The sequence below is a fragment of the Rhinolophus hipposideros genome (assembly GCF_964194185.1).
Source record: "Rhinolophus hipposideros genome assembly, chromosome: 9".
NCBI lineage: Eukaryota > Metazoa > Chordata > Mammalia > Chiroptera > Rhinolophidae > Rhinolophus > Rhinolophus hipposideros.
In genome coordinates, this window is record NC_138055.1 from 24148418 (window position 1) to 24175069 (window position 26652).

The 26652-nt window shown below is 43.8% G+C and overlaps 3 protein-coding genes across 3 annotated transcripts in view; 1 reads left to right on the top strand and 2 right to left on the bottom strand.

Annotated features, from left to right (window-relative positions):
* Positions 1–1138: 1138 nt before the first annotated feature.
* PHB2 (prohibitin 2) lies at positions 1139–6112 on the bottom strand. The gene is made up of 9 exons (XM_081061075.1): positions 5683–6112; positions 5432–5516; positions 5046–5125; positions 3941–4125; positions 3365–3494; positions 3164–3267; positions 2659–2736; positions 2206–2291; positions 1139–1470 (listed from the first exon to the last, which is right to left on the bottom strand). Exons 1-8 carry the CDS (start codon positions 5807–5809, stop codon positions 2211–2213), a joined length of 870 nt encoding a protein of 289 aa, XP_080917201.1. The 5' UTR covers positions 5810–6112; the 3' UTR covers positions 1139–1470; positions 2206–2210.
* On the top strand, positions 6070–11827 carry EMG1 (EMG1 N1-specific pseudouridine methyltransferase). The gene is made up of 6 exons (XM_081061076.1): positions 6070–6364; positions 9920–10021; positions 10126–10267; positions 10602–10660; positions 10742–10891; positions 11409–11827. Exons 1-6 carry the CDS (start codon positions 6197–6199, stop codon positions 11520–11522), a joined length of 735 nt encoding a protein of 244 aa, XP_080917202.1. The 5' UTR covers positions 6070–6196; the 3' UTR covers positions 11523–11827.
* A 52-nt stretch (positions 11828–11879) lies between these two features.
* Positions 11880–26652, bottom strand: part of LPCAT3 (lysophosphatidylcholine acyltransferase 3) — a 33699-nt gene continuing 18926 nt past the window's right edge. Inside the window, exons 2-13 of the mRNA XM_081061074.1 lie at positions 17818–17925; positions 17192–17298; positions 16557–16650; positions 16356–16393; positions 15765–15943; positions 14834–14942; positions 14000–14086; positions 13741–13907; positions 13020–13167; positions 12783–12941; positions 12541–12669; positions 11880–12297 (exon numbers count right to left, since the gene is read on the bottom strand). Coding sequence (XP_080917200.1) covers positions 12553–12669; positions 12783–12941; positions 13020–13167; positions 13741–13907; positions 14000–14086; positions 14834–14942; positions 15765–15943; positions 16356–16393; positions 16557–16650; positions 17192–17298; positions 17818–17925 — 1313 coding nt within the window. The 3' untranslated portion in view covers positions 11880–12297; positions 12541–12552. The remainder of the gene's footprint in view (positions 12298–12540; positions 12670–12782; positions 12942–13019; positions 13168–13740; positions 13908–13999; positions 14087–14833; positions 14943–15764; positions 15944–16355; positions 16394–16556; positions 16651–17191; positions 17299–17817; positions 17926–26652) is intronic.

Here is a 26652-nt window from a genome sequence, read left to right on the forward strand (position 1 = left end):
TCCCTCTGGATGGGGGTGTAAGTCACTAGGAAAAGGGGAACAATGGGAGGAGACAAAATGGCTGCCTCTAGAGCCGCAGCAGTATGATTTGAAACATACTTGGCTCTCCAGGCACCTCTACTCTCTTCCCACCTTGGGAATGTGAACGAAATAAAATGGAATGAAACTTGTGGTAGACTGATTAAGGTTACTTGACCCAATTGTCTGTGTCGATCTCATCTTAGGCTCCCAGCTCCTGAGGAGTGGGGCAGCCACATCTACTTCATCTACCTGTCGAGAAGGGGAAAATTAATCTTTCTTCAAAAATCTAAGAAGCTGAAGACGAACTCAGTCTCTCACCCTATAAGACTCACCTCCCCTAAGCACTTTGTAATTCCTGTACATGCTTCTGCACCCAGTGTTTATGGTTTCAAATGTCTTTTCTCTCCCTTTAAGGACAAGGGATGGGACACGGGTTGTAGTGGCGTCAAGTAGAGCAGTGGCTTCATTTCCCTGGTACTTGAGATTCAGAGTGCTGTCTTGGGAAGGAGATGAGGTGGCTTACATAGGGACTAAAAACAGGCACCTTTTAGGGGCTCAAGCTGTGGAAGTGAAGAGCCCATCTCCACACAAGTAGAGCCGTTTCACCTGTGAAACAGGCTCCTCACACCTGGTGACTGCAAAATTGGGAGTGTGGGTAACCCATAGCAGGCAACATGACCCACTGGGCTTTGGACATGTAAGTCCCTCAATAGGCACAAATCGTCTCCCCACAGCTACATGGAACCCTGTTACCAAGGAAGCAACTCATGTTGGGGTCATCACATTTTTGGTCTAGCTCAGCAAAGCCACAGCTGCTACAGCCTTAAAAAAGGAGATGTTGGTAAACACAAGTGTGATGTGGTAGAAATAGAGGGTGGAGTGGAAAGTGCAGCTGGGCCTCAGGATCCAAGGGCCCTGTTTCTAGCTTGGCTCGTTTTGGATTACTGCTGGGCTTCCAGGGTGAGAGCAGCAGAGCCCAGGCCCTACTTCCTTAACTGCCCTGGCCAGAGTCTGTGCTCCTCCTGCTGGCAGAGATGAAGACAGACCCAGGAGTGTTAGGTGAGCAAACGCATGCGTGCCTCCCATAACCCAGCTCAGACATGTGAGACCTTGACTTCAGCTTAAGTAATAAAAATTTATTGAGAATTCCTGGGATGGTGATTATCGCCTCCCAACCGAGAGGGAGGAACCAACTCTGTAGGAAATCACTGAGAAATCACACACTGTCCCAACAACCCTTGTCAACACTGGGAGGAAATCATTCCCCTGAAAACGGGTCAGTCTTCATCTGAAAAGGGTTGGTAGGACAGATCCAGAGGGGACCATCACATGATACCAGGGGCCGGGTGGGGGTGTGCTCCTCAAACATCAGGGGAGAAACAGATTCACTTCTCTGGTGGTTAAATTCTTGGTCACCAAGTTCATTTCTTAGTCGTGATGAGGCTGTCACTGCGGAAAGGCAACAGATAAGGGAGACAGACTGATAACATTAGGAGACAAATGTAAGAGGCACAGCACCTTGGCCACTCCCTCCTCAGCTACCCTCCTTCCAGATAAAAGGTTAGTGAGGGGAGGTGGGAAAGGTTAGGTGGTGGGGGAGGAGGCAGGTACTGGGAGATGAGCTACAAGACCCCAAAGAAACGATGCATCAACAACTTACCTTCCGCTGCAGATACCAGGTCACCAAATGAACAGGAAACACAGGAAGAGAAGAAAAATGCAGAGGTGATTTGACAGTTCAGGCCCCACCCAGCTCTAAACTCTCCTTTGCTCCCAAGAGAAAGACAAATCGGGTTGGGAGCTAGGACTCTCTGGTTCTGGAAGGGAAGAGACTGGTTCTCTCTGCCACTGCCGTTTCTCACTTCTCCTTTCGTAGCATCTTTCCACGCCCCCACAGCAGCAATTTTAGGGTTCCCGAGTAAGGATATTGAGTTTCATCTTTCACCACTTTTCAGTTAGACAAAACCTTACAATTAAAGTGCTTCTTACATGAATAATCCTATTTGTTCTCATAAAATCAATCCTATGGGATTCAAGTTAGGCACATCAACCACCCACACTTTTCCATCTTTGGTTCAGACACGTGGTGTCTTTCAATAGTGACAAGAGTAAGCTAGTAATAGGCTCTAGAGCCCAAGCGACTAGACTCAGCTCCCATGTTCTGACACCCACTACGCAGGTCACATCTCTCACCGTGTGAAACTTGCATCCTGTAGGTTCAGCCCAAGGTTGTCAGCAGTGAGATAGACACGATTCTGTGATGTGGCAATCTACAGGGCAGGAAACGAGACAGATGCTTGTATTAAGCAAAAAAGGCCTGGATTCCTATCCTTGCATTAAATCACCACTGATGGGGCACATGTGGGTTAGGAACAGGGATCCAACGATGAGTCCCTGCCCTCACACAAGGATCCAGAACAGTGAGCAACTGTGATGTGTTAGAATTGTAACAGGTGTGAACAAAAGGTCAAGGGAACCCAGAGGAATTGTTTTCGTATGGGCGGAGGAGTGTCAGAGAAGCCAGTTTGAGTAGCAACCTGAATGAGCACGATTCTAATTCCCTTGCTTCAATGTGCTTTAATTAAAAACACTCTAACTCTCCAGGCAGCCCTGGAGGGATACTGGACTCATACTCACCGTCTTGGAGATGTTCTGGGCTGCCCGGATCTTGCGCAGCTTGATGTAGCCTGGGTTCTTGCTCAGTGCTTCTCCAAGGTGAGCAGAGTAGGGTTAAGGGTTCACACATGGCCAGGTGTCAATCACTGGCCCCATCTTTACCACTCCCCTGGCTCCAGCCCTCCTCTGGGTTGTCAGATCCAAGGTTGCGCTCAGGTGGCTCGTGCCTAGTCTTATTTTGGTCCTCACCTGTGGGCCCCCCTGCATGCAGCTGCCAGGAACTGGAGGCAGCAGCAGGAACGTAGGCAAGGCCAGTAGTGCTATTGATCTGCCTTACAGTGAGGAGCCAAGCTCAAATACCCCACTAAGATTTCAGATCCCATTTGAAACCTCTGACCCCGGGGGAGCCAAGGATCAGAGAGCACAGAGTCGCATTCGCCTTAGTCTCATCAGCCAGCCCACGAGGGAGGACGGAGAAAGCAAGGTGCCTCAGAGGCAGGCTGAGATCTCTCCAGCAGAAGGATATCATCTTGGCAGCCTCGGCCTCACCCTCGGCCTGCACGATCTTCTGCCGCTGTTCCTGCTTTGCTTTTTCCACCAAGAATTGGGCCCGCTGGGCCTCCTGCTGGGCTGTGGTGGGAGCCAGGTCACAGATGTGAGGTGTTAGGGACCCCATCTCCCTTTCTGCATTCTCAGAAACCCTTGTCCTACTCGTCTGGTAACTCACCCACTTGTTTGGCTTCTACAGCAGCTGTGTATTCTCGGCTAAAGCTCAGCTCTGTGATGGCTACGTCATCCAGGATGAGGCTGAAGTCCTTGGCCCGCTCTGTCAGCTCTCGTCGGATTAACAGGGACACCTGAGGGTTGGGGTGAGGAGGGGAAGGGAGAGGTGGTTTGAGGGGACTGAACTGAAAGGAAAAGTGTTGCTGTGACCATCTGAATACCAGATCTTCTGAAAATGGCAGAAAATTCACTAACCCATTTTTAATTCCTCACTAAAACATCTGAGTTGGAACATATTTGGTCCAATCTTTTCAGCAGGTCACATTGACTTCTAATCTACTCTCTCCAGCACCTCTAAACTTTGTTTTCTCCCATGCTTTCTAACACTGACTGCTAGCTATCAAGTTCCAATCTTGGCTCTCCTTGTCGCCCACAGTGGCCATTAGTATAGCTTTTAGATAGAAATGGAACCAGGGTCACAACCTTTTTCTAATAAGCTGCCTTTCCTAATACCCAGTGCTCTGGGCCTAGGAGGGAAATGCTGCCACTATGCAGATGGTAATCGGAGCTGGAGTCCAACCTGGGCCCGCTGTGTGATCAGTTGTGAGGCATTGAACTTGGCCACCACACTCTTGAGCACCTCGTTGACAATGGACGGCAGAACTCGCTCCTCGTAGTCTAGCCCTAGGCGCTGGTACATGCTGGGAAGCTCCATGGCATTAGGTCGAGACAGCACTCGCAGGGAGATGTTCACCATCTGCAGATCTAAGAGTGAGGTCAGCAGTGGCTGGTCAAGGCCATCGGGGCCTCATCTGGTCTCTTAGCCAAGCACCCTTCCCCAAGCACCATCTGCTCTTTGTGTTTCCCTCCATGCAATGTCGTGCAGCTGGAACTCCCCTGGGGCATGGAGGCAGGGAAATCAGGCCAGCAACATGTGACTTGGCACAGGCCAAATGCATCCTGGTCCCCTGTGACGTCATCTCTGCCCACAATCCCTCCACCAGTAAAGCCGATCTGTGTTTTGGCCACTATTGTGTGCAACCTCTACTGTAGGTTCTATCACAATCATGTTTTCTTTACTAGACTTTAAGGGCTTGAAGACAAGGATTTGTTTTATGAATCCTTTATTCCCAGGGCCTATGGTTTAGGGAATGTTAAGTGACCCGCACTAAAAATAGTACAAAAAAAGTACACTATAGGTGAGCTACTTGCCTCAGTGTGTACACGCCTGTGTGTGTGTGTAAGGAATCTGGGGAATCTCAAAGGCACAGCTTCTAGGTATGGTCTAAGAGGGAACAGATGCACCAGTGAAGTTTCCCAGAACAGGGTGTACTAGTGGATATAATTAATAAGTCAAAATGGCTTTGATCTCGGCAGTGAATAAGACAAAGGAAAAACACTGCTCTCAGCGAGTTTACATTAGAGGAGAGGGGCAGTTAATAAGAATGTACAAGCACATAAAAAATGTGAATGTGCAAACATATACAAAAATGGACCAACAAAAGTGTGTCCAGAGGCACTACTTTAACTCCAGCAGCAGGTACTTTTATTCCAGCTCTTTTGCAGATGTGGAAAGCAAGGCCCAAGCGCTCTGACACGACCACCTGCCCCTCGGAGCTCTGGCCAGGTTCCCTGTTGACTTCAGGTAGCCCATCTGCTGGTAGCTTCCACGTGTCCAGACCTACCTTTGGAGCCTGTGGGGGAGGAAATTTTTCTGGGTCTGGCCCGAATGTCATAGATGATGGGATACTGGAACCAGGGTATCCTGGAGGGGAGGGAACAGGGACAGGTATTAGGAGACTGCAGCTGCGCTAGTTTTGCCCAGTTTTCCCTCACCACGTGTTTCTTCGCCTGCCCCGCCTCTTAATGACCACAGACAAGGAGGAATTCTATTCTTCCTTTAGAGAACAACAGTTGACGCGTTGCTGGAGTTACGGGCAGCACCTACTGTCCTGGGAGATGGGGTGAGGAAGGGAAACAGTAGAATCCTGTTGAAAGTCCTACGACAGCCATTGGTGGGTTGGCGTTCAAGGGTGAAGGGTCAGGGTCAGTCCGCTTTGCCCGCCATTACCTGAAGTGAAGGCCCTCGGCGAGAACGGTGTCCTGCTGCACGCCACCAATCCGATTAAAGAAGATGGCTCTTTGTCCGCCTTCCACTGTGGGGACAGGGGTGGTAATCAGGCCGGGTCTCAGCTCAGAGGACGTGCTAGCCCCTGGTGGGGCGGGGCGAGGGGCGAATCCCTTAGCGCGGGGACCCGGCGGGACAAAGTAGGGCGTCTGGGGAGGGACTAGGAGTCCAGAGTGCGGACGGAGGCTGCTCACCGGTGAACACGGACTCGCGGACCCCATAGGCCACGGCGCCGGCCCCCAGCAACAGCTTCAGCGCCGTGCCCATGCCCCGGGGCCCGGAGGGCAGCCGTCCCGCCAAGTCCTTCAAGTTCTGGGCCATGTCTGATCCCGAGGCCGGCGGCACCGAAGGTCAGGAGGGGGTGCCGGCCCGCCTCTACCCCACTCCAGTTTAGAAATCGCAACCTGCTCACGAGGGTCCGGGCCCCAGGTGCTCTCAGGAGAAAGGGCACCGGAAGTGCGCTCCCTTCTAAACCCTCCCCCAGCCCGCGGCGGACCCAGACTTCGCGCACAGGAATTACGCATTCGGAAGTCCCGCCCCTTTCTGAAACCCTGTCCTCCCGGAGAGGCTTCGGTAGTGCCAGACTGGAAGCTATCGCCATTTCCAAGCGCCCATTTTCAGAATGGTAGCCGGAAGGAAGTTCGCAATTAGGGCGAGCGCTAGGTCTTAATTTAAGGATATTAGCACAATTTCCGGTTCGGTTGCAAGATGGCTGCGCCCAGTGGTGGATTCCAGCCTCGTGAGCGTCGCGGTGAGGACCAGGAACAGGACTGGGATGCTGTGGCGCCCAAGCGGCCCCGACTTGGGGCGGGAAGCAAGATGGGAGGCCATAGGCTCATTGTGGTGCTGGAAGGGGCCAGTCTGGAGACAGTCAAGGTAATGTGGGACAAGAAAGTGAAGAATGTGTATATTGATAGAATGGGACCCTGTGGAGTGAGTGAGGGTGAGGGCCTCAGTGGATGGAGAAAGCAGAGAGGTGTAACGTGCTTTTGGAGGAACAGTGGCCTAGATGACTGTCTCTTGGTTTAACGTCTGGGTTGGCAGTACTCATTTTCTACTACCCTTTTTGAATCCCATAGCAGCCTTCATGTCCTTGGTTACAGTTGATTTACCAGGATTTTGTGATACGGAGTAAACTAAGGGGAAGGGAGTTTTGTGCACCGCGGTGTCCCACATCATCCCATGATAATTTACAGGGAAAGGAGAAAGTAGCTTAGTCTGCCCCATCCTTTTATTCATAAGGACTTTGTGTCCTTATGAATTCATTTAATTCATTTAATTCATTAAGTCATAAGGACTTTGTGTTTTAATTCATTAAAAGGTGTTTACTGTCTCCTTCCTCCATATTACTATCCAATTTGAAACACTGTCTGGATCAGATTATCATTTAATAATTTTACATCTTTATTTTTACCTATCATTCGGCTCTTTCCCTGAATAATCCAGCAATTCCCTGTCTTAAGACTTTGCTGTCTCATTCTCTGACTTTTGTTTCTCTTACCGTTTAGAACTAAATTTGTTCAATGAGTAAGCCCAGAAGAAATAGCACTGGGCTGTTTAGAAGTTAGATCTGGATCTTAATCTACGTTCTTATACTTATTTTAAGTGTGTGATCTTGATAAAACAAGTTTGTCCTCAGTTTGTAAAGTGGAGGTTAATACTTTATAGGGGACTGTAATGAAAGTGCTTCAAAAATAGTACATTTCCATTGTAATCTACGGTGTGATTTTCTATCTTTACTTCTTTAACCACTACAGCATTTTATTAAGTTTGCAATCTAGAAAACTTAAAAAAAAAAAAAAGACCAGCTAATGAGGTTTCCTCTTTGGTTTCCTTCTGTAATTGATTATTTCTAACCTTACTGTAGGTTCTCATAGCCATCCCTTATTTAATTGCCTGCTGTCTTTCCAGCCTATTAACTCTGAATGTCACTTAACTTCATTTCTTCCTATGTTTCCTGGGGCTGATGGTAGTACCTACCTTACTCGGTTGTTGGAAGTATTAAAAAAGTTAATATGTGTGAAGGGTTTAGAATAATGTCTGTCACTCGGAATTAGGTATTAGATATTATTATTGTTGCTGTTTCCATGTTACCTATTAAAAAGTTGAAAAGGTCATGGCCATATTAAAATTCCTAGAACGTGGTCAGGAAGAATTTAAGAATTTAAGCCAAGTTGTAATTAATGGTACTCCAAGGTGATAGAATTCATAGCTGGTTGAAATCTTCTGTTGCCTTGTGTCTTCCTTGTGTTGCTACCTCTTGCTTCTGCCAGCCTCATCTGGGCCTGCTCTCTCCGTTTACTCTTTATGTATGTTTTGGCTTCATTGGCCTTTTTTTAAGCTCTTTGAAAGCAGAGTTCTCTTACACCTTAAGGCCATTGCAAATAACGTTCTCTAACTGGAAGCTCCCTTTGCTCAGCTCTTTGCATCAATTCCTACTTAATGTTCATTTAACAATTATTGAGTCTATTATGTTCATTTAACAATTATTGAATCTATTATGTTGCTCATTCTTCAATTAATAGGTTAAATGTTACTTCCTCATAGAAATGATTCCTTTCCTGCTATAAATCAGGTCCTTCTGTTATAAATGAACCATTTACTTTTCCTACGTAATGTTTATCACAATTTGAGTTAAGTATTCATGTGGTTGTTTCCACTAGAAGTTTGTCACTTCCACTAGAAGGCTCTATGAGGGCAGAGAATGAGGTTTTAAAAATTCTTATGTCTCTAAGACCTATTATAGAAAATGAATACACATGGTATTCATTCTGATTATTCCAATTAGTGGTTTTCAAGCTTACCGTGTTTCCCTGAAAATAAGACCGGGTCTTATATTAATTTTTGCTCCAAAAGACGCATTAGGGCTTATGTTCGGGAGATGTCATCCTGAAATTCATGCTAGGTCTTATTTTCTGGTTAGATCTTATTTTTGGGGAAACACGGTAGTAACCACAACCCACCAGTGAACAAGTGTGTACACACACACACACACAGACACACATACACACACAAACCAAGTTTTAGAAACCATCACTTACCATTATACTACATGTGAAGTACTCAGATGTTTTCTAGTTTTATTAAAACCCCGGTTATTAAGTCACTAATGGGTTGTTGAGACTGGAGTCTTTTATTCAAGAGATTCTTTTTCTTCTATAATTAAGAGTGTCCCATGGACTTAGTTCTTGGTCCTTTGTTCTTTTTCTGTGCTTACTCTCTGTGACATTCTTAGTATTTCAGTTATCCAATTAATTTCAAAGTCTACATGCCTCTTCTCCGAAATCTTTTGGAATCATATACCTTAAAATGTCAGATCTAGAAATGTTCTATTGAAACATAAAAACTTAGCCTTTCAAAACCTGTGTTTGTACTTAATGGTATGTTTCTAGACTTTTACTGGCCACCTTAATGCTTCTTAGGACTCCAGATTGCAATTTGCAATTTCTTTTAGCTGCTACAGATGGATCCAGCCAGATATTTAGTATCAAGTTTTTACCTGGTATATTTTCCAGTATACAGAGTTGCCAGGATAATATCCCTCAGTCATTCTCATGCCTCTGTTACTCCAGAATTATTCTGGCTTTGTGCTGGATACTTGAGGATTCTGCAGTTTACAAAGCAGTTTCACATACAGAGGGTGCCAAAAAAAGTATATACATTTTAAGAAAGGGAAAAACTATTAAAATTGTAATACTCAATGTATACAGATAACAAAAGATGAATACAAGTCATATATATACATTTTTTTGCCACCCTCGGTATAATCACTGCCTGTCAGTATCAGTTCCCACTTTTTCAGCATCATTTTCTTCACATTTCTGCCTTTTCTTTATTCCATTTGTACCTTTGCTGACATTCCTTAAGAACAACCCCTCTTCGTTTTACTCCTGAGAGTATTCCTTGATGAAACTACCTCCGGCATCATTAGAATTTTCACTTTTCCCCAGATTTGCAGCTTTTCAATTTGTTACAAGCAAACTGGAGAAGTCATCATGTATATTTTGTCCGGTATATACAGTGCTCCTGTGTTAAACAAGCATTCAGCGTTGCTTATTAACCTTACTCCTACCGGATTCCAGAATCCCTCACTGACTTTGTCTAATAGCCACAGATTTTAAAATTAAATCCAGTTTAAAACGTACAATCACAGGCCGTGCCATTTCCCCTTTGCCTTTTAAGATCAGATCAGTTATGGTGGGGGTGAGTGGGGATTGGGAGGGAGGGTCAACACAGTGATCCCCGGAAGGGCTTGCTGGGAAGCACCCCCATAGCTTCAGACTCAGTAGATCTAGAGTGAGCCTGAGAATTTGACTAAAACATTTTCAGATGTTGCTACTGCTGGTGGTTTTGGGACCACACTTTGAGAACCGCTGGGCTACTAGGTAAAAGCAACTTATGTTGCTCTCTGTCATGTTCCCTCTTCTTTAGGTAGGGAAGACATATGAGCTACTAAACTGTGACAAGCACAAGTCTATGTTGTTGAAGAATGGACGGGACCCTGGGGAAGTGAGACCAGACATAGCTCACCAGGTAACTCCAGGGACAGAGCTCATCACCCTGCTAGACTTTCCATGGAAGGTAAAGCAGCTGCATGCTACTTCTCATGACTGTACCTTGGTGTCTACCTCCCTCAGAGTTTACTGATGCTCATGGACAGTCCCCTGAACCGAGCTGGCTTGCTGCAGGTTTATATCCACACACAGAAGAACGTGCTGATTGAAGTGAACCCCCAGACTCGGATTCCCAGAACCTTTGACCGCTTTTGTGGCCTCATGGGTGAGATCTTTAGGATTTAAAAGTTCAGAGTGAACTTGGCAGAGGTGAAGAAAGGAGGAAGAGGGAACGTGATTGATCCCAGAACAAGGATTCTTCATTACTTTCCATGTGCAGGGTAAAGCCTGCATGGGTTCCTGGCTGAGTGAGAGAGAGTGAGCCCATCAGTACACAACTAGTCTTATGCTGACAACTGCTTGTTCTAACATTTTAGGAGTACAGTGGATGTAAAACGACACATGGAGCCCACCTTACCTACGAGTTTTTCTGGTTAGATTCTGGGCAGAAGTGGGGTCTCCACCTAGTTCTGAACTCTTTTTTTCCCCCCCCGCCCTAGTTCAGCTTTTACACAAGCTCAGTGTTCGAGCAGCTGATGGCCCCCAGAAGCTCTTGAAGGTGAGGTAATAAGTACTACCTACTGTTTGGAAGTAGGGTTCTGAGAATGTTTCTGGGGCTCATTTTTCTCTTTTTCTTTAGGTAATTAAGAATCCAGTGTCAGATCATTTCCCAGTTGGGTGTATGAAAATTGGCACTTCTTTTTCCATCCCAGCCGTCAGTGATGTACGAGAGTTGGTGCCCAGCAATGAGCCTATTGTTTTTGTGGTGGGGGCCTTTGCCCATGGCAAGGTAAGGTCTGGGCTCTTCAAGTCCGAGAGCAGTTAGTATTTTGATCCTTGTCCTTATAATTTGGAAAATAGAGACTAAGAACACAGCTGGAAGACAAATGGGGGTTCCCTAACCTGTCTCAGGACACATCCTTTAAGGACTGCTGGCATATTTGTCAATACCATGCTGTTTTGATTATTGCTTCCCTGTAGTACAAGCTGAAGTCAAGGGAGTGTGGTATCTCCAGCATTGTTCTTTTTTCTTAGGATTGCTTTGGCTATTCGGGGTCTTTCATGGTTCCATACAAATCTGATGATTTTTTGGGTCTGTTTCTTTAAAAAAATGCCATTGGGATTTTGATGGGGATTGCTGCTGGCATATTTGTAATAGTCAAAGCTAGGACCTTTTTCATCCCTTGTACAAATTTGATACTAGACAGCACTGAGAAATACTAGCTCAGCCCAATTTCCCTGCCCCAAAGAAGGGATTGAGCCTGTTATAGAGTGACAGTCAGCTGACAGAACTGTTCTCTCTTCAGGTCAGTGTGGAGTATACAGAGAAGATGGTGTCCATCAGTAACTATCCCCTTTCTGCTGCCCTCACCTGCGCAAAACTTACCACAGCCTTTGAAGAAGTATGGAGGGTCATTTGACAGTTGGACCTTGCTCGGAAACAGAGACTGTTGATGTTGTAACCCTTGACCTTGTTTTCAACTCACTGTTGGAAGATGACCTTCCTGCACCAAGACTGTGGGGTTTGCGGATGCTGAGGCTGTATATTTGCTATTTGTTTATCCTATAAATAGTGTTCTTGTAAACCTGGTTGTTCTTTGGGATTCCTAAACTTAGTATTTAATGGTTTATACCGTTTGTTCTCAGACTTCAGGAAGAGGTGTTTGGTTCTGGGCTTTAGCTCCAAACTGCTGCAATTACTGTGCTCTAAAGGAGATAGTTCAGATAACTGGAGCCACGGCAAGCATGGAAATCTGTGAAAGAAAGCAGCCGGGAATGCTAGCAGTGAAAAACCAAACAAACAAGTGATTTTATCTGGTACAGTTTCAAGGTAGAAAAAGTGGAGCAGGCGAGGTCTTGTACCCTTCCTCTCCCCTCCCCTCCCGTGGGGAGTGGGGATAGTAGCGGCACATATACAATCATAGTAAATTGGCAGAAGAAAAACAGATTCCTGGCTAGAGGGGGAGAGATAAGGCAACGTGCATGGGGGAGCCCAGAGGGGAGACATGGGTCCCTCTACTCCTCCCACAAGAGTTTCCCCTTTGGCCCAAATGAAGACTTGGCTGGCCACAGAGGCACAGCTGGCAGTGCCATGTCTTCCCACTCCCTGGCTTCTATGTTCTCTGTGCTCTGGGGCAAAGGAGTGCTGTAAAAAGGGAGACAAGTTGTTTCTGCACCAGTCTTGCTCTAGGCCACCTGCAAGAGAAGAAATTGGATTGGAAGGCAGGTCAGAGTTACTCCTAGTCTCTGGTCTTAGCCCGTCTAAGCTGCTTCCTGGCATGCTAAGTTAGAGAGGTCAGTGCCACATACTGTGTTTTCTATAAGCCAGGGTACCTTGAGATTCACCCCAAATTTCCAACGCTATCTTTTTCCCCCTTAATCTATTGCTCTATTCTGTATTCTGTAGGTTTCGGGTTAGCTTTAGGAATGTTTACTTACCAGGGAAATAGATTATTCCATTTTCTTTAACTTCTCTTTCCTTGGCACCATTGCTTTGTGAAGATAAGGCAATATGAATAGTAGGCTCAAGAAGACGACGTGGCCAAGAAAATAGATGGATTTATACACCTGTGGAGAGATACAGGCCACCACGGTAGACAGAGGGCATGGGATATAATATCCCTGACTGCCTGAGGTTATCAGTGATTCCCTCCTATCCTTGCAAGCAGGCCTTCACTTACCTTAAGCCATTTGTCCCATGTGAAGAGGCAGAAAGCAGTCATTGAGTAACCCATGAAGAGCCAATGGATGGTCTGCTGCACCAAATAGTAGAAGGGTTGTAGTATAGTAATGGAAGCCATGCTGCTCAGGGTTGGGCTATCTCGAATTAGGCTGGCAGCCTGGGGAGGAAGGGGAGAGGCAGTCAGTGTCTTGCCCCTTCTCATATTCCCCTTTCACCCACCACCCTTAAGGCCTACCTTTCTTTCCACGACAACAATGAGGAATTCCATCTGGAAGCAGACCAGGTATCCTGAGTGTAGGCCGTGCCAGAGGGCCAAGAATAGCAATGAGAGGCCCTGGGATAGTTCTTTATTTCCAAGGAACTTGAGTCGTTTGAAGAAGTAACTAGAGAAAAGGGTGGGTAAGGATGAGTCTCAGACCAGTTCTTGTACATCCCCCATCCTGCCTCTGGGTTCTCAGTGCCCTGTGGAGTGCTGTAGTGGTGGCGGGCTCCCACTTGGGGCCCCCTGGGGGGCAGTGATATTGACGACTCAGAGACGAAATAGACCTGAGGCTTAGTTGGGTGAACTTGTGCAAGCTACTTAGTACAACAGATAATGACGAGTGCACACTAAGTTGCACTAAAAAGGACAGACCAGATCTCTATTTGTGCTGCTTACGTTCTCGTCATGGGACAAATAAAGATGTTTATAAATAGGGCAATGGAGAACATAAACCAGTGGCAGAACTGGGATTAAAACCCAGGACTCAAGGCACTTGTATATCTTGCTTTTGGGAATGATTTTTTTTGGGGGGGTTGGGGAGTGGAGACACAAACAAGTGTGTAAGAATGACTGGCGGGTGTACCCAAAGTGGGAAAAGATGGACAGAAGTGATATAATACTTCCCCTGCCCTCATATTTAGTGAAGTGGAAGGCAGAAGCCAGTAGGGTCCAAACCTCCCCTCCTGCTGCTTACCGGGCCACCCAGGCATTGGTGTTGATGTTGAAAGAGGCGATGGTGCCAGTGAAGCGGGGGGTTGTTTCAAAGAGCCACACCTTCATGTTAGCGCAGGCATCCCACTTTGCATTTCCATTTTCATCAAAGTCATTGAAGCCCAGCCCCGTCAAAATGCACACTCCTTCCTGCGGGAAGGACCGACTCAGGGTTCTTGCCACTCTCCTCCCCACGTCCCCCGCAGCTTTAAATATGATCCTGTTTCATCTTTTCTACTTACTGTGACCAGCCAACAGGTGACGTATTTGTACAGTACAAACTTGCCCCAGACCAGCATGTACATGCAGCGGAACCAGAAAAAGTGGTTCTTGAGAGCAGAAAGAACACAAGTATTAGAAAGCCACCCAGGCCAGGCCAATCTCCCTAATGCTCCTCCTTCCCACACTTGTGGCTGACTACTTCGTGGGTGCCTGACAGTCTGCTTAGTTGCCTCTATAATAGGCTAAGAGGAATAAGCAGGGAGCCCAGTGAACACCATTCACCTCCTTTTCCTTGGGGAGTCCCAGAAACAGCATTGTCCTTAACTCTTCTCCTAAAGCACTGAGCATCTGGGACGCTTAAGTACTGGGACTTTTACGTCTCCATGATCAATGTTAATTTAAGGAGACAACCTACCCAGAGTGGGTATGGAACTGTTGCAAGCCTTTCTCAGCTGGGCAAGAGCAAAAGCCAGCACTTCCCCCTCCCTTGGATTTGGAATTCCCTAGGAGCCCCCAATCTGTCAAGAAAAGAAACAGGCTGGAGAGGACCAGAAGCTGCTATGCTCCAAGGAGTTACTGGGCTGTAACACAGCAAGCTAAGAGCTGCTCCTGGGAAAGGTAAGGGGTGCTGAAAGTGCACCTGGCACAGCCCTGTGCCCGCGAAGGTCGTTCAATGTTGGCTGATGAACATGTCCTGGCTCGGCTGGCATTGACATCAACTCACAGATCTAGAGCAAAACCAACATGCATTTGTAGATGGCATTACCCACTTCCTGGCTATCTACAGGGATCCTTGCCTGGCCATTTTCTATCTTGGATGCAGTCACACTGCTGCTGCTTTAGTAGCCACTCACTTCATAGTCTTCAGAGAGGAGATAGTTTTCTGTGATGTGAGGGCTGAGCAGAACGTAGCCCACCAGGTAGACAAGGCCCAGACTCAGGCGCTTGAGAGCAGGTACGGTGCTGGAAAGGAACAAGGGGTGGGGGGTGGTGTCACAACATGCAGAGGCCACTCCCTTCACTCTTTGACCTTATGTCACGGAGGGGAGTGTTTCGGGGCGCGGCTATCCATCTGGGATGGGACCCATCTGGGATGGGACGAGGAGCTCTGCTGCCCAAAGTCTATACTCATTCTCAGGGAAAGACCTCTATGGTTGGATATGAGGAATGGTGAGTGCAAACCCCTGTGAGTTACAGGGAATGAAGGGCAGCAGCAGGGAGCCGTATGTCTGAGTCTGTGGTGCTTCCCCTCAGGAATACTACTGATCCCAAGTGTTCTCAGTCTACACTGGGACTTGAAAACCCAATGCCTAACAGATAATAATGACCAATTTTGAATCCCCTTCTTCCTCTCTTGTTTGAGTTGATGCTCAAACAGGCTGGACATGTTCTCAATGAAGGTAACTTTTAAATTTTCTACTGTGATACGTATTTATGTAAACTTCTATTTAACAATCTATTTTTTCAACTGAGAAAATGGATTTTAAAGGCAGGTACATAATTGGTTCAAGCAGAATCCTGTGGCAGAAAAGTGAATTTTTATGTTTGTACTACCAGGTCAGAATGGATGTCTGGAAGCGACCTAAGATGAAAAGCACCCACTGCCTGCAGTGAGCAGGTACAGAGTGCCTGTTAAGCAGTCCAGGGCCTGTGTGGCATGGGCCTGGGAGCCAGGGCCAACCTGGAGAATGCAGCCGGGGCTGGCCTTCAAGAAAGTCACTTCGGAAGTGGCTTTATAGTGGGTTAGACACCTACACAGAAGTCTTGACCAGAAGGGGCAATTACCTGTTTGGTATCTTCCCTGGTATGTCAGTCAGCTGTCCCTGCACCAGCTTCATGTAGTGGTTCATTGAGAACTGGGGCCCTACCAAGAAGGCCCCATAGAAGTAGGAGAAACCAGCAACTTCCAGCAGGGAAGGGACACCCCGTATGGCATATTTCTGTTGCTCAGAGGACAAGGAATTCTATGCCGGGAAGAGAATGAATGGTTCAGGATAGCCTTGAATCTCCCCGTAAGAGCCAGCTTGCGTGTTCCCCACCCTGTGGCCCACTGAACTGGTTCTTCAAATAGTCATCTCTGAGGGGATGATATGGAGAAAAGTCGTTGCTTCACGTGGAAACGAGTGTGTGTAGGGGTAGCTTAGCAACAGTCGGCTGCTGCCGCCTTTCCAAACGCCTTGTTGGCACTGATCTCTGGACTTTGTGCAAGAGCTGGATCTGGGCAACTTAGGTTTGCTGCTCCTTGCTCAGTGCTATCTGATATAGAGATCACAGGCTGCGGGTAAGGGAGATGCTCTGCCCCTGGCATTTGGGTTCAGTCTTTTGGTAACAACAGCCTTTCTCCTTCCTTAACCTCTGTGGAGGAATCCTACTTACCTGATTTTTCCCTCCGTCAAAGTAGTCAACAGCCAAACCTGAGCAGAGAGAGAAGGTGTGGGTAGACTAGAGAGGACACTGGGGATGTGGCATGTGAACTGGGGTAGCCAGAAGTCTCCGGGGAGAGAACGGAGTAAGTCTATGGTCAGATGGGGGAAGAGCCTTAGGTGGAAAGGGGGAAGGTAGTGACCCATCACTCACCAATCAGCTTCAAGGTCAGAACACAGTGTGGCATTGTCCACTTGATATCGTAGTTGCCAGTGGCCGTGTAATAATATCCAGCAAGAAGGTAAGCCTAGGAGAAGGGGAAGTATTTATTATTACTATGATTTATTTTCTTCCTGCTCTGAAATCCCATATATTCTTTCATTTTTCCTTTCTCCTGGTCTCATCATTAAAGGCTTTAAGAAATTCCTTATAAATGGAGAAACTGAACTTGTAAAGGGAAGAGAATTGCTCAAGGTTTCTCAGCAAAATGCGGGCTAAACTGAGAATTTAGATGCTTAGATTCTGTAGCTCATTCTAAGTTGATTTTCTGCCTTGCCTTCAGTTGACTCCCCTCCTGGACAGCTGGGCGAATCCTGGTCAGAATCAGAGAACCTTAACACACAGTCCTATACAAAGGGTTAGCTGGCACCCCTTCCTTGAGGCAGATGAAACACCTGGGCCCATGTAGAGTGACCTACTCAAAGCCATACTGCCAAGTGTCCTTGGGAGGAAGGATTAGAAATGAGATCCCCTAGTTCACTGTTTTCTTGTACACCACAGCCCCGACCTCCATCCACCCCTGAACTGCTGTCAGCTGTGACCTGAGCTATCAAGGGAAAGACATTTACCATCTGGAAGATAAAGGTAGTGATGACGGCAGTGATGGTGCGGCCCATGAGTCGCAGGATGAGGAACTGCAGGACAATACATAGCAGGGAGTGGTAGAGCTGGTTTCCTGGGAGCAGAATAAAGCACATTTTAGCCTTTTTTTTTGGGGGGGGGAGCATTATCACCTTTCCTGAGACTTCTAAATGCAACGAGGATATATAAAAAAAAAACTTTGGTATTAGGATTTTTTTTCCAAAATAGCCTCATATTTTGGAGGGAGGAAGGAAATTGTATAAATAGAAGGGATTGTGAGGCAGTTACTGTATTTCTCAATGTCTGAGCTCAAGGTCGCTCCTGAGGAGCTTGCTTGGATCTGTCATCCAGTTACAGCCACGGCAGACAGAAACTGATGCTTCTCTGTTGATGGGGTCTGGCAAGGATAACCACTCTCAAAATGTTTTATCTGGGATGGGATTGTACATAAAAGGAGAATTTAAGCTGTGTTCCTATCCATACAAACCCTTTCTTTGCAAGCAGAGCATTATAACTTCCCTATCCATCAAATTCTCTTCAGGAAATTTTGCTCAAGTCTGTTCCTTCTTAGGTTCCCTCAACTGCAGTACCACTGCTAACTCAGTTTACTCACCAAAGTTAAAATAAGCAATTGAGAGGCCTGTAAAGGCGTGGAAGAGATGGATGAGGTAGCTGTCCTTGTAGAAAAGGTAATGCCGGTAAAACAAAGCCAAGGGGTAACCTGAGGGGAAATCAGAAGAGGGTTACTTGTGTCTGGTGCTCTCCCAATTTTGTTTTGGAAATTTATCTGGCATGAAACTCAGCCCAGAGAGGAAAAAACATACATTATGTGGATATCAACAGAAAGATGGTTAACAGTATCCCAAAGAAGTCTCTTTGTAAATACACGTTTAAAATTGAAGATAGTAATTTTATATCGAGGCAATACAAGACTGGGTCCTAAGGCTAGGTTTCATTTACAGCCTCTTAAATACTGCTAGGAATTTTCTCTTGTTTTTCTTGAACAATATGAGGAACTGAGGGTACCCAACTGTGCCCAGAAACACTATTTTATACTTTTATGATCTATTATAATTTTACTCCATCCTGCTAGCAGAGTATGACCAAATTATTAAGACTATTAAGAGCATAAATTTAAGTGAACACCAGGCTACAAAGTAGGATTGCTGACTGCATATAGCGTCACCTAGCAGTTAGAGGATGCATGTGGATACTCCTCACAGCCTGAGGTCTGGACATCCACCAAGTTACAAATCCATTAGGTATATTGGAGAAATGTCTCCTACAGCTGTGATTCCGAGTATGGAGCCAGGGCCATGACTGAACTACAGCAGGTCTCCTGACGGGCCATGAACTGATTATGCATGGCCTGTGAATTAAAAAGGGTCAGTAAGATTTGGTATTGCTAAACTAAAATTGGTGTGTTCCATGGCGTTACTACACACTTGCTATCAGTGTTCTATGAGGAAGTCTGGCTGATGTGCTTGACAACATTCCCACTGCAGTAGCCCACGTGCGAAGAACTGGAATCCCTACTGCATTTTGGAAGGACACTTACCTATCCTACCATTGTACAGTGTTCTTGAGTTGGTCATGGTTTACAGTTGCTGCAATTCTTGCTTTTAAATTTTAAGTTGCAATATCACTGCAACTTATCGTTGGCAATATAGTTGTAAATTTGAGAGCCATAAACAAAGCCCTCAGATAATCATGTTGTATAATTGGCTTATGTCTTAGTCTTTTTTCCCCATACTTTTTTAAACTTATGATCACAGCTTGTGTACTTAGGTAACCTAGTTTTTCACTATTTGATCTTCTTGGTGCCAGGATTAGTTGGTGTTCTTTGATTGCTGTCTTACAATGGACGAGGCTCTTTATCAAATTTACAGCTTCATGCAAGTGTTAATTTTATAGATATTCTGTGGATTACTGGCTCATCTATTCATCCAACAAATGTTTATTAAATGCCTATTATATGCCAGGTATTGTTTATAGAACATATAAGGAGGGACAGGGTGGCATGTAATGGTTTATTTATTAATTAAAGAAAAAGTTGGATTTTTATCATGGGTAATGGTTTATTTTCTAGCTAGCAGAGATGAAGTGATATAGGATTACTAGCTCAAGGGAGAGGGAGACACCTGTGACCCTTTTACAGTCAGATGAATAAACAAAGAAATAGGATCAAGTCTCATACATATCACATACCAAATTTGGCAGGGACAGAACACCAGGTTATCAGCAAGTATTGCTAAGAACCAGAGCCAGGTACTAGAAAGTATATAGAGTAAGATCTGACTGCCTTAAATCTTTTGCTTTTTTAATGTTTTAGGAATAGGGGTATAAATGAATAGAAACAATAAGTAGGGTAGAGCTTAATTATCTAGAGTACTCATAAATAGGTTCTGGATAGAGTTCCCCTCTTTAAGCACTTTGCCCCTTAACCAATTGGAATCACCAAAACCCTGAACCATTTGGAATGCCTGAAATTTAAAAAACACAACACACTTTATTCTGCCTCCTTAAATTGAATATAATTTAACAGTTTCTTGGTGATCTGGGTCATAATTATTCTAGAGTCACGTCACAATGGCTTTATGACCTATTGAGGTGTGTAACTATTTGACTCTAGAGGGCCTACACTGTCCTGCATTCTATGTGCCTGTATCCATTTCTTAGGGATTTTTGCCCTTTTCCTTCCCGTGCAGGGATCAGTAGTCACTTCTTGAGCTTTCAGTTATTTTCCCTACCGTAGAAACCATAACTTCGTTTTAAAGGCATTTAAAAAAAAAAGATTTAAGACAAGAGCAAGGGTCTTGGGTGCTTTCCTGATAGACGGTGGTGTGCAGCCTGGTAACATCTGTTCTGGCCACTCAAGGCCCTTTGTGCTGTCTCCTGTTTACTGCTGTATTTGGGGGAGTGGAGGTTGTTGAGTTCCACACGGGTAGGTGAAGTATCACTGCACACTAGTAAACACATGGTAAGAAGACGGAGCAGTTGGCAGAGAAATAACAGGAATGCAGCAGGCCATTACGGTTACCAGGAACATTAAGATCATAACAGAGAGCAGCAAGGCCTGGATTGAAGCAGCAAAGAGGAACAAGAAATGGTGCTGGGGTGAGTTGCTGTGACAACCCAGAGCTGGTTTTGAGTGTGTAAACACCAAGCCTTGTTCTTGGCTGCTGCTCAGCTCAGCAAGGTTTTGGAGACTGGCTGCCCAGTCACCCCTTCAGGGATGTGCTGTTTTTTGGGAGGGGTTGTCCTACCCCAGTTTCAGAGTCTTAATGCTTTTTTTTTTTTTGTGGGAGCCAATGCTTAATATAGTGGCTACAGTCAACTGAAGAATCTTTAAAAAACAATGAAAGCACCTCCTGACCATTCTCCCCACCTGCCAGTCTGAGTCAGCAGGTCAGAGTGCTCTGATGCACAGCAGGGTTAAGAAGCACTGCTTTCTAAAATCCTCGTGCAAGGCAGCAGTACTTAGTAGGTCCTGAGAATAAAATTCTGAGTTTGATTACTGAGAGTTGCTGTCCTTCCTTTAATGGCACCAAACAAGCAGAGGTTTGTTTTATAAACCTGTCCTGGAAGTTTTTAAGAACAGTACTGTAACTGTTTCTTCTGTCTGTTTAAAGGAGAGCCTTTAGAAACTTCTTAGCAGATGAAGGATGATGACCTAACCTGCCCTCTAAACCCAAGGATCTTCTATTAGAATGGGAGCATTCCAAGAGCAACATCTAGGGCATTCAAAATGCTGTGATCTTAAAGCAGACTGCTGGGATACATGGAATCTGGTCCTTTTCGAGGGTTCAGGTCGTCAAGCACATGGAGAGTGTCCAGCTGTGCGTGTTAGCTAGTCAGTCACTGGACATCTACTCAGGTCCGGCTGCTACTGAAGTCAGGGTCTCGGATCTACTACAACCTAGTTGCTAGAAGAACTCCTTATTTTCTGTACAACAGTTGTGAGGTTCTGAGGTTTCTGAGGTTTCTGAGGTACAACAGTTGTGAGGTTCTGAGGTTTCATTTGAAGAAATAGAAATGGGCTGTTTTCATTCAAGTCTGGTAAATTTCTTTGCCTTTCATCCTTTAAAGCAATTTTGGGGCTCTGTAGGAATAGAATATGACCCCATCTGATCAGTCAGTGGTTCATAAGACTCTGGTAAGAAGAAAATAGAGCATGTTTTGGCAAGTGTAAGGGAGATGATGGAATTAGAACTGCTACACTTGAATGCTGGCTTAGCCAGATATTGGTACCAGTTTTACAAAAAAGAAAACCACCTCAAACACCATACAAAGAGTTGATATAATTATCCATAGCATATCGTAGCGGTTTTTAAACTTTGTGGTCTCAGGACCACTTCACTCTTAAAAATTACTAAGGACCTCAAACAACTTTTGTTAGTATGAATACTATCAATGTCTACTGTATTAGAAAATAAACTAAGAAAATGAAAACATATTTAATTACTAATTCATTTAAAAAACCTATTATATGTTAATATAAATAACATACTTTTAATGAAAACAATTTTATTTTCCAAAACATATAAAACTAATTAAAAGAATGGCATTTTTCTACATTTTTACAAATTTCTGGCCTTTCTTTAGCTAAATAGAAGATAGCTGGGTTCTCAAATTTGCTTCTGCATTTAATCTGTTGTAATATGTTGTTTTGGTTAAAATATATATAAAAAAATAAAAAATCTGGCTTTACAGAGATATGTTATTGGAAAGAGAATCAATAGCCTTTTCAGGTAAGATTGTAAGTTTGGATTGCCTTCTTTGGTACTATTCCAAAACTTGACAGGTAGGTAGTTTCTTAAAGGTTAGTTGCAATGTGGAATCTGCAGCAACCATGTCAATGAACTTTTCATACTCTGTTACATTACAATCCAGTGGTCTCTCCTGGGCTTTAAACGGATCTGTTACCCAGACATGGTTTTTGTAACATGCACTGGTCATTCAGAAAATATTGGTTCAATGAGTCAGGCAGATCTTCCAAATACTGACATGTCATTAGAATACAATACCAAAAAAATCCATATCTCTTAATACCACCATTGATTTTCAGCAGAAAAGTCTTTATGTATTGGGAAATTGTCAAGCTCATAGTAGTGGATACAAGATTTCCAAAATTCGAATTTTCACTTGAAAGCTTGAATTTCATCATTGACTACAAATACTGTCAGTTATTTTCCTTGAAGTGACAGGCTCATTTTGTACATTTTCAAGAAACTGCCAAATGCTCATGTCTAAATAACCAGTTTATTGGTCATTTTTTCTTTTCTTTTTTTTTTTTTTTTAAATAAATTTTATTGGGGAACAGTGTGTTTCTCTAGGGCCCAACAGCTCCAAGCAGTTGTCCTTTCATCCAGTTGTGGAGGACACAGCTCACCTCCAAGTCCATTCGCCATTTTCAATCTTTAGTTGTGTGTGTGTGTGGGGGAGCGCAGTCTACCATCCCATGCAGGAATTGAACAGGCAACCTTGTTGTTAAGAGTTTGCACTCTAACCAACTGAGCCATCTGGCCGCCCCCGGTCATTTTTTCAAGTAAAAATGGTGTTCCATGAAAAAAGAAGCTGTTATTTCAACATGCAGGGCAAGCAACAGTACAAGTGCTTTGCATTGGGACAGCCATTGTACTTCAGTATGCAGAAGTGCTTTGTGCATATTTCTCTTTTCTTCAAACAGAATATTAAAAGACGTGTATTCAAGGGTTGAAATTTAGTAAAATTCATAATATTTACTGCTTCATCAAGGACATTCTTAAGTGAAACTGGCTTGCTTTTTGGCTGTGAGTACATTGCAGTGAAGAATGCAGTGACTGCTAGTGCACTTTGGTATCCTTGCCTTCATTTGTGCTAAGGCACCAGCAGTTTTACACACCATTGCTTCATCAGTGCAAATGCCAACACATTGAAAAAGGCAAATAACATCTTCGTATTACTATAAAAATAATTTTTATCCTACAAATCCCTGAGGGCTTCTCAGGGACCCCTAGGAGTGCATGGACTATACTTTGAGAATTGCTGACTTATGGAATGATGTTTTATCTTAATCTACAGTCTTATAATGCCGAAATCCAAGTCTTTTCTTCCTCCCTAGTTTCAACTGCCATGCTGTATTTTCTTTTTTTTTGAAAGCTTTTCTTTCATTGGTTTTGAGACACACAGTCTCCCTATTCTTTTGCTTTTTCTATTGAGATACAATTCACAGACCATAAAATCCACCACTTCAAAGTATAGAATTCAGTGGTTTTTAGTATATTCACAAAGTTGTGCAACCATCCCTATTATCTAATTCCAGAATGTTTTCATCTCCCCAAAAGAAACTATACCTGTTAGCAATCACTCTCCATTCTCTCCTAGAACCTGGCAACCATCAATCTAGTTTCTGTCTCTATAGATTTGCCTGTTCTGGGTATTTCATATATATGGAGTCATACAATATGTGGACCTTTTGTATTTGGGTCTTTCACTTAGCATAATGTTTTCAAGGTTCATTCATGTATAGCATATATCACTACTTCGTTCTTTTTTATGGCTGAATAATATTCCAAAATGGACATACCACATTTTGTTTAGTCACTCATCAGTTGATGGACATTTGGGTTGTTTCTACTTTTTGGGTATTATGAATAAAGCTGCTATGAACATTTGTGCACAAGTTTTTGTATGAATATATATATATATATATATATATATATATATATATATATATATATATATATGTTGAGTTCCCTTGGCCATATACCTAGGAGTGGGTCCTTGGTTCTTTTATCCTCTAACCCAACACTTCTTAGTCAGTAGTGCAGACAGTTTTTAACTGCTGTGGACCAATACTTTTGTAAAATACAAAGTCATGGGCTTGGATGATGAGACTTAAACTTCTATGAATATTCCTAAGTGTTTACTCTCACTTTCTGAGTGCCCTTTCACTGATAAATGGTGGCCAACTACAATTTGTATAGATTGCACCAATCAACCTTTCTTTGTCTCTTTCACTGAAGACTTTTTTCTGGCTCCTAAATATGAATGATTTCTAGGATTCAATCTTGGTCTTTTATCATTCTCCCTATACTGCTGCTTTGGAAACTTGAATCTACTCTCATGTAACTTAATACGATATTTAGGCAAAAAACAAATCTACATCTTATAATCCTAATTTCTCAAGTTTTAGTTCCACATTTCCTACTTCCTATCTGGACATTTTCAGTTTGCTATCTCATACTATTTTATACTCTGTAAAACTAAAACATGCCTTTCCTGCTAAATCAGCCTTCTCTTGGCTGCTGCTGCTTTTTTTTTTTTTAATTTTTATTAAATTAATAGTGTTACCTTTCTCCAGGTCACACAACCATCTTCAAAAGCTTGAAGTTGTCTTTGTATCTTTCCTTTTCTTATTTCCCTCTACCTAGTCATCAAACCCTGTTGATTCCTTCTTGCCAGTCTCTCTCACCACCACCATCACCATATCCCCTTTCTTTCTGTGCTATATTTGTATAAGGCCCTCAAGCCTGTGACCGTTAAACTCTTGCAGTGGCCTCCTATTTGATCTCTGCCTGAAGTCTTACTCTCAGCAATCCTACACCAGAGTACTCTTCCTTCAACTTCTGCTCAGAAACCATCAATGACTCCCAACTGACTACTCAACAGAGTACCAATTCCTAAGTCTATGATTCAAGGTCTATCTTCTAAACCACATTTCTAGTTAAAGCTTCCATTTCTCTGCTTCAGCTAAAACTGATCTTGTTTTTGCCCAAACATGTCTTGTGTTTTGTCTCTAGACTTTAGCTTATACCAATCCCTTTGCATAGAATAACTTCTCCAACCACCCCTCGACCAAGGGAAATCCTACCCATTCTTCAAAACCCAGTTCAAATGTCTTTCTTTCTCTAAGGTTACCTCAGACCACAATGAACTCATGGTCTTGTGTATCATGGACTCACTCATGCCTTAAATGAATGGCACTTCATTAAGTGCCATTTGGCAAATCATTATAAACTACAATATGTCATTCCTTACATTGTTGTATTAAAATTTTCATATGTTCACAATCTGTTTTCCTATAGGCCTCCTATGTCTTTGGATCTCCCATCACATGATATGCTGTATACCTTTTTTTGATAGATTGACCAACAGTAATTGACACTTAATAGCTGTTTGATCTTGAGTGTCAGTTTTCTTCATCTGTGAAGTGGGGATATTACTAGTACCTGCCTCAGTGAGTTGTAAGGACTACAGGAGATAATGCATATAAAGTAATTAGCATAGTTCTTAAAATAGTCTAAGTGTCAAAAAATCATACAAACACACATTGACATGAAGTTAGAGGGAGATAAAGTAGGCCTTATCTGAGAAATTTTGGGGCAAGTAGATATCAAAGCTTCTGAATCTAATCTTCATTTTGTGTGACAATCAACTGACTAACAGATTTCCCTTTTATCTGCATTTCAAAAGAAGATTCATAGCACATTTTTTTCTTACAAGGGTACTGATTATGGTTTGCCAAGAGCACTTTTTCTAAAATGCAATGTACTATTAAATTAAGGCACTAGATGTTAGAAGAACATGGACTTTGGAGTTAAGACAGATCTCAGTTTGAATCTTCGGTTCTGCTACCGTGTTTCCGTGAAAGTAAGACCTATCTGGACAATCAGCTCTAATGTGTATTTTGGAGCAAAAATTAATGTTTTAAGACCTGGTTATTATATTTATATATTATATTATATTTATTATATTATTTATATTATATATTATAATATTAGACATGGTCTTACAGTAAAATAAGATAGGGTCTTATATTAATTTTTGCTCCAAAAGATGCATTAGAGCTGATTGTCCAGCTAGGTCTTATTTTCGAGGAAACATGGTACTTACTAGCTGTCACATTAGGTTGGTTCATTAGTTAACATTTTTGGACCTCAAATCATCAGTGAAATGAGTATCTAGCTTAGGGTTCATATATTAAGACTGGTACATATTAGATGCTCAATAAATGTGAGATTGCTTCACCTCTGCTTTAACAGTGAAGTACCCAGTGATCTCATCCAGTCTCATGGCTTTAAATACATACCATCTATTTGCTGATGTCTCCTAAATTTTTATCTCTGGCTTAGACTTCTTCCCTGAACTCCACACTTGTATTGCCTACTCGACACCAACTTGAATGCCTAACGAATATCTCAAATTTAACAGGTCCCAAAACGAAGCGCTGACATATGCCCTCACTAAACCTGCTCCTCCCATAGCCTTCCCCATTTCAGCAAACAGCAACTTACCCTCCTGTTCACTCAGGACTGAAACCTTGCACAATCATTCTGATCTCCTTTTCCTCCACTCTCAACCCAATCACTAAGCAAATCCTGTATAGTCTACCTTCAAAATAAACCCAGAATCTGACCACTTCTTCACCTGGTCCAAGACGACCCCATCTCTGGCTGTTATAGTT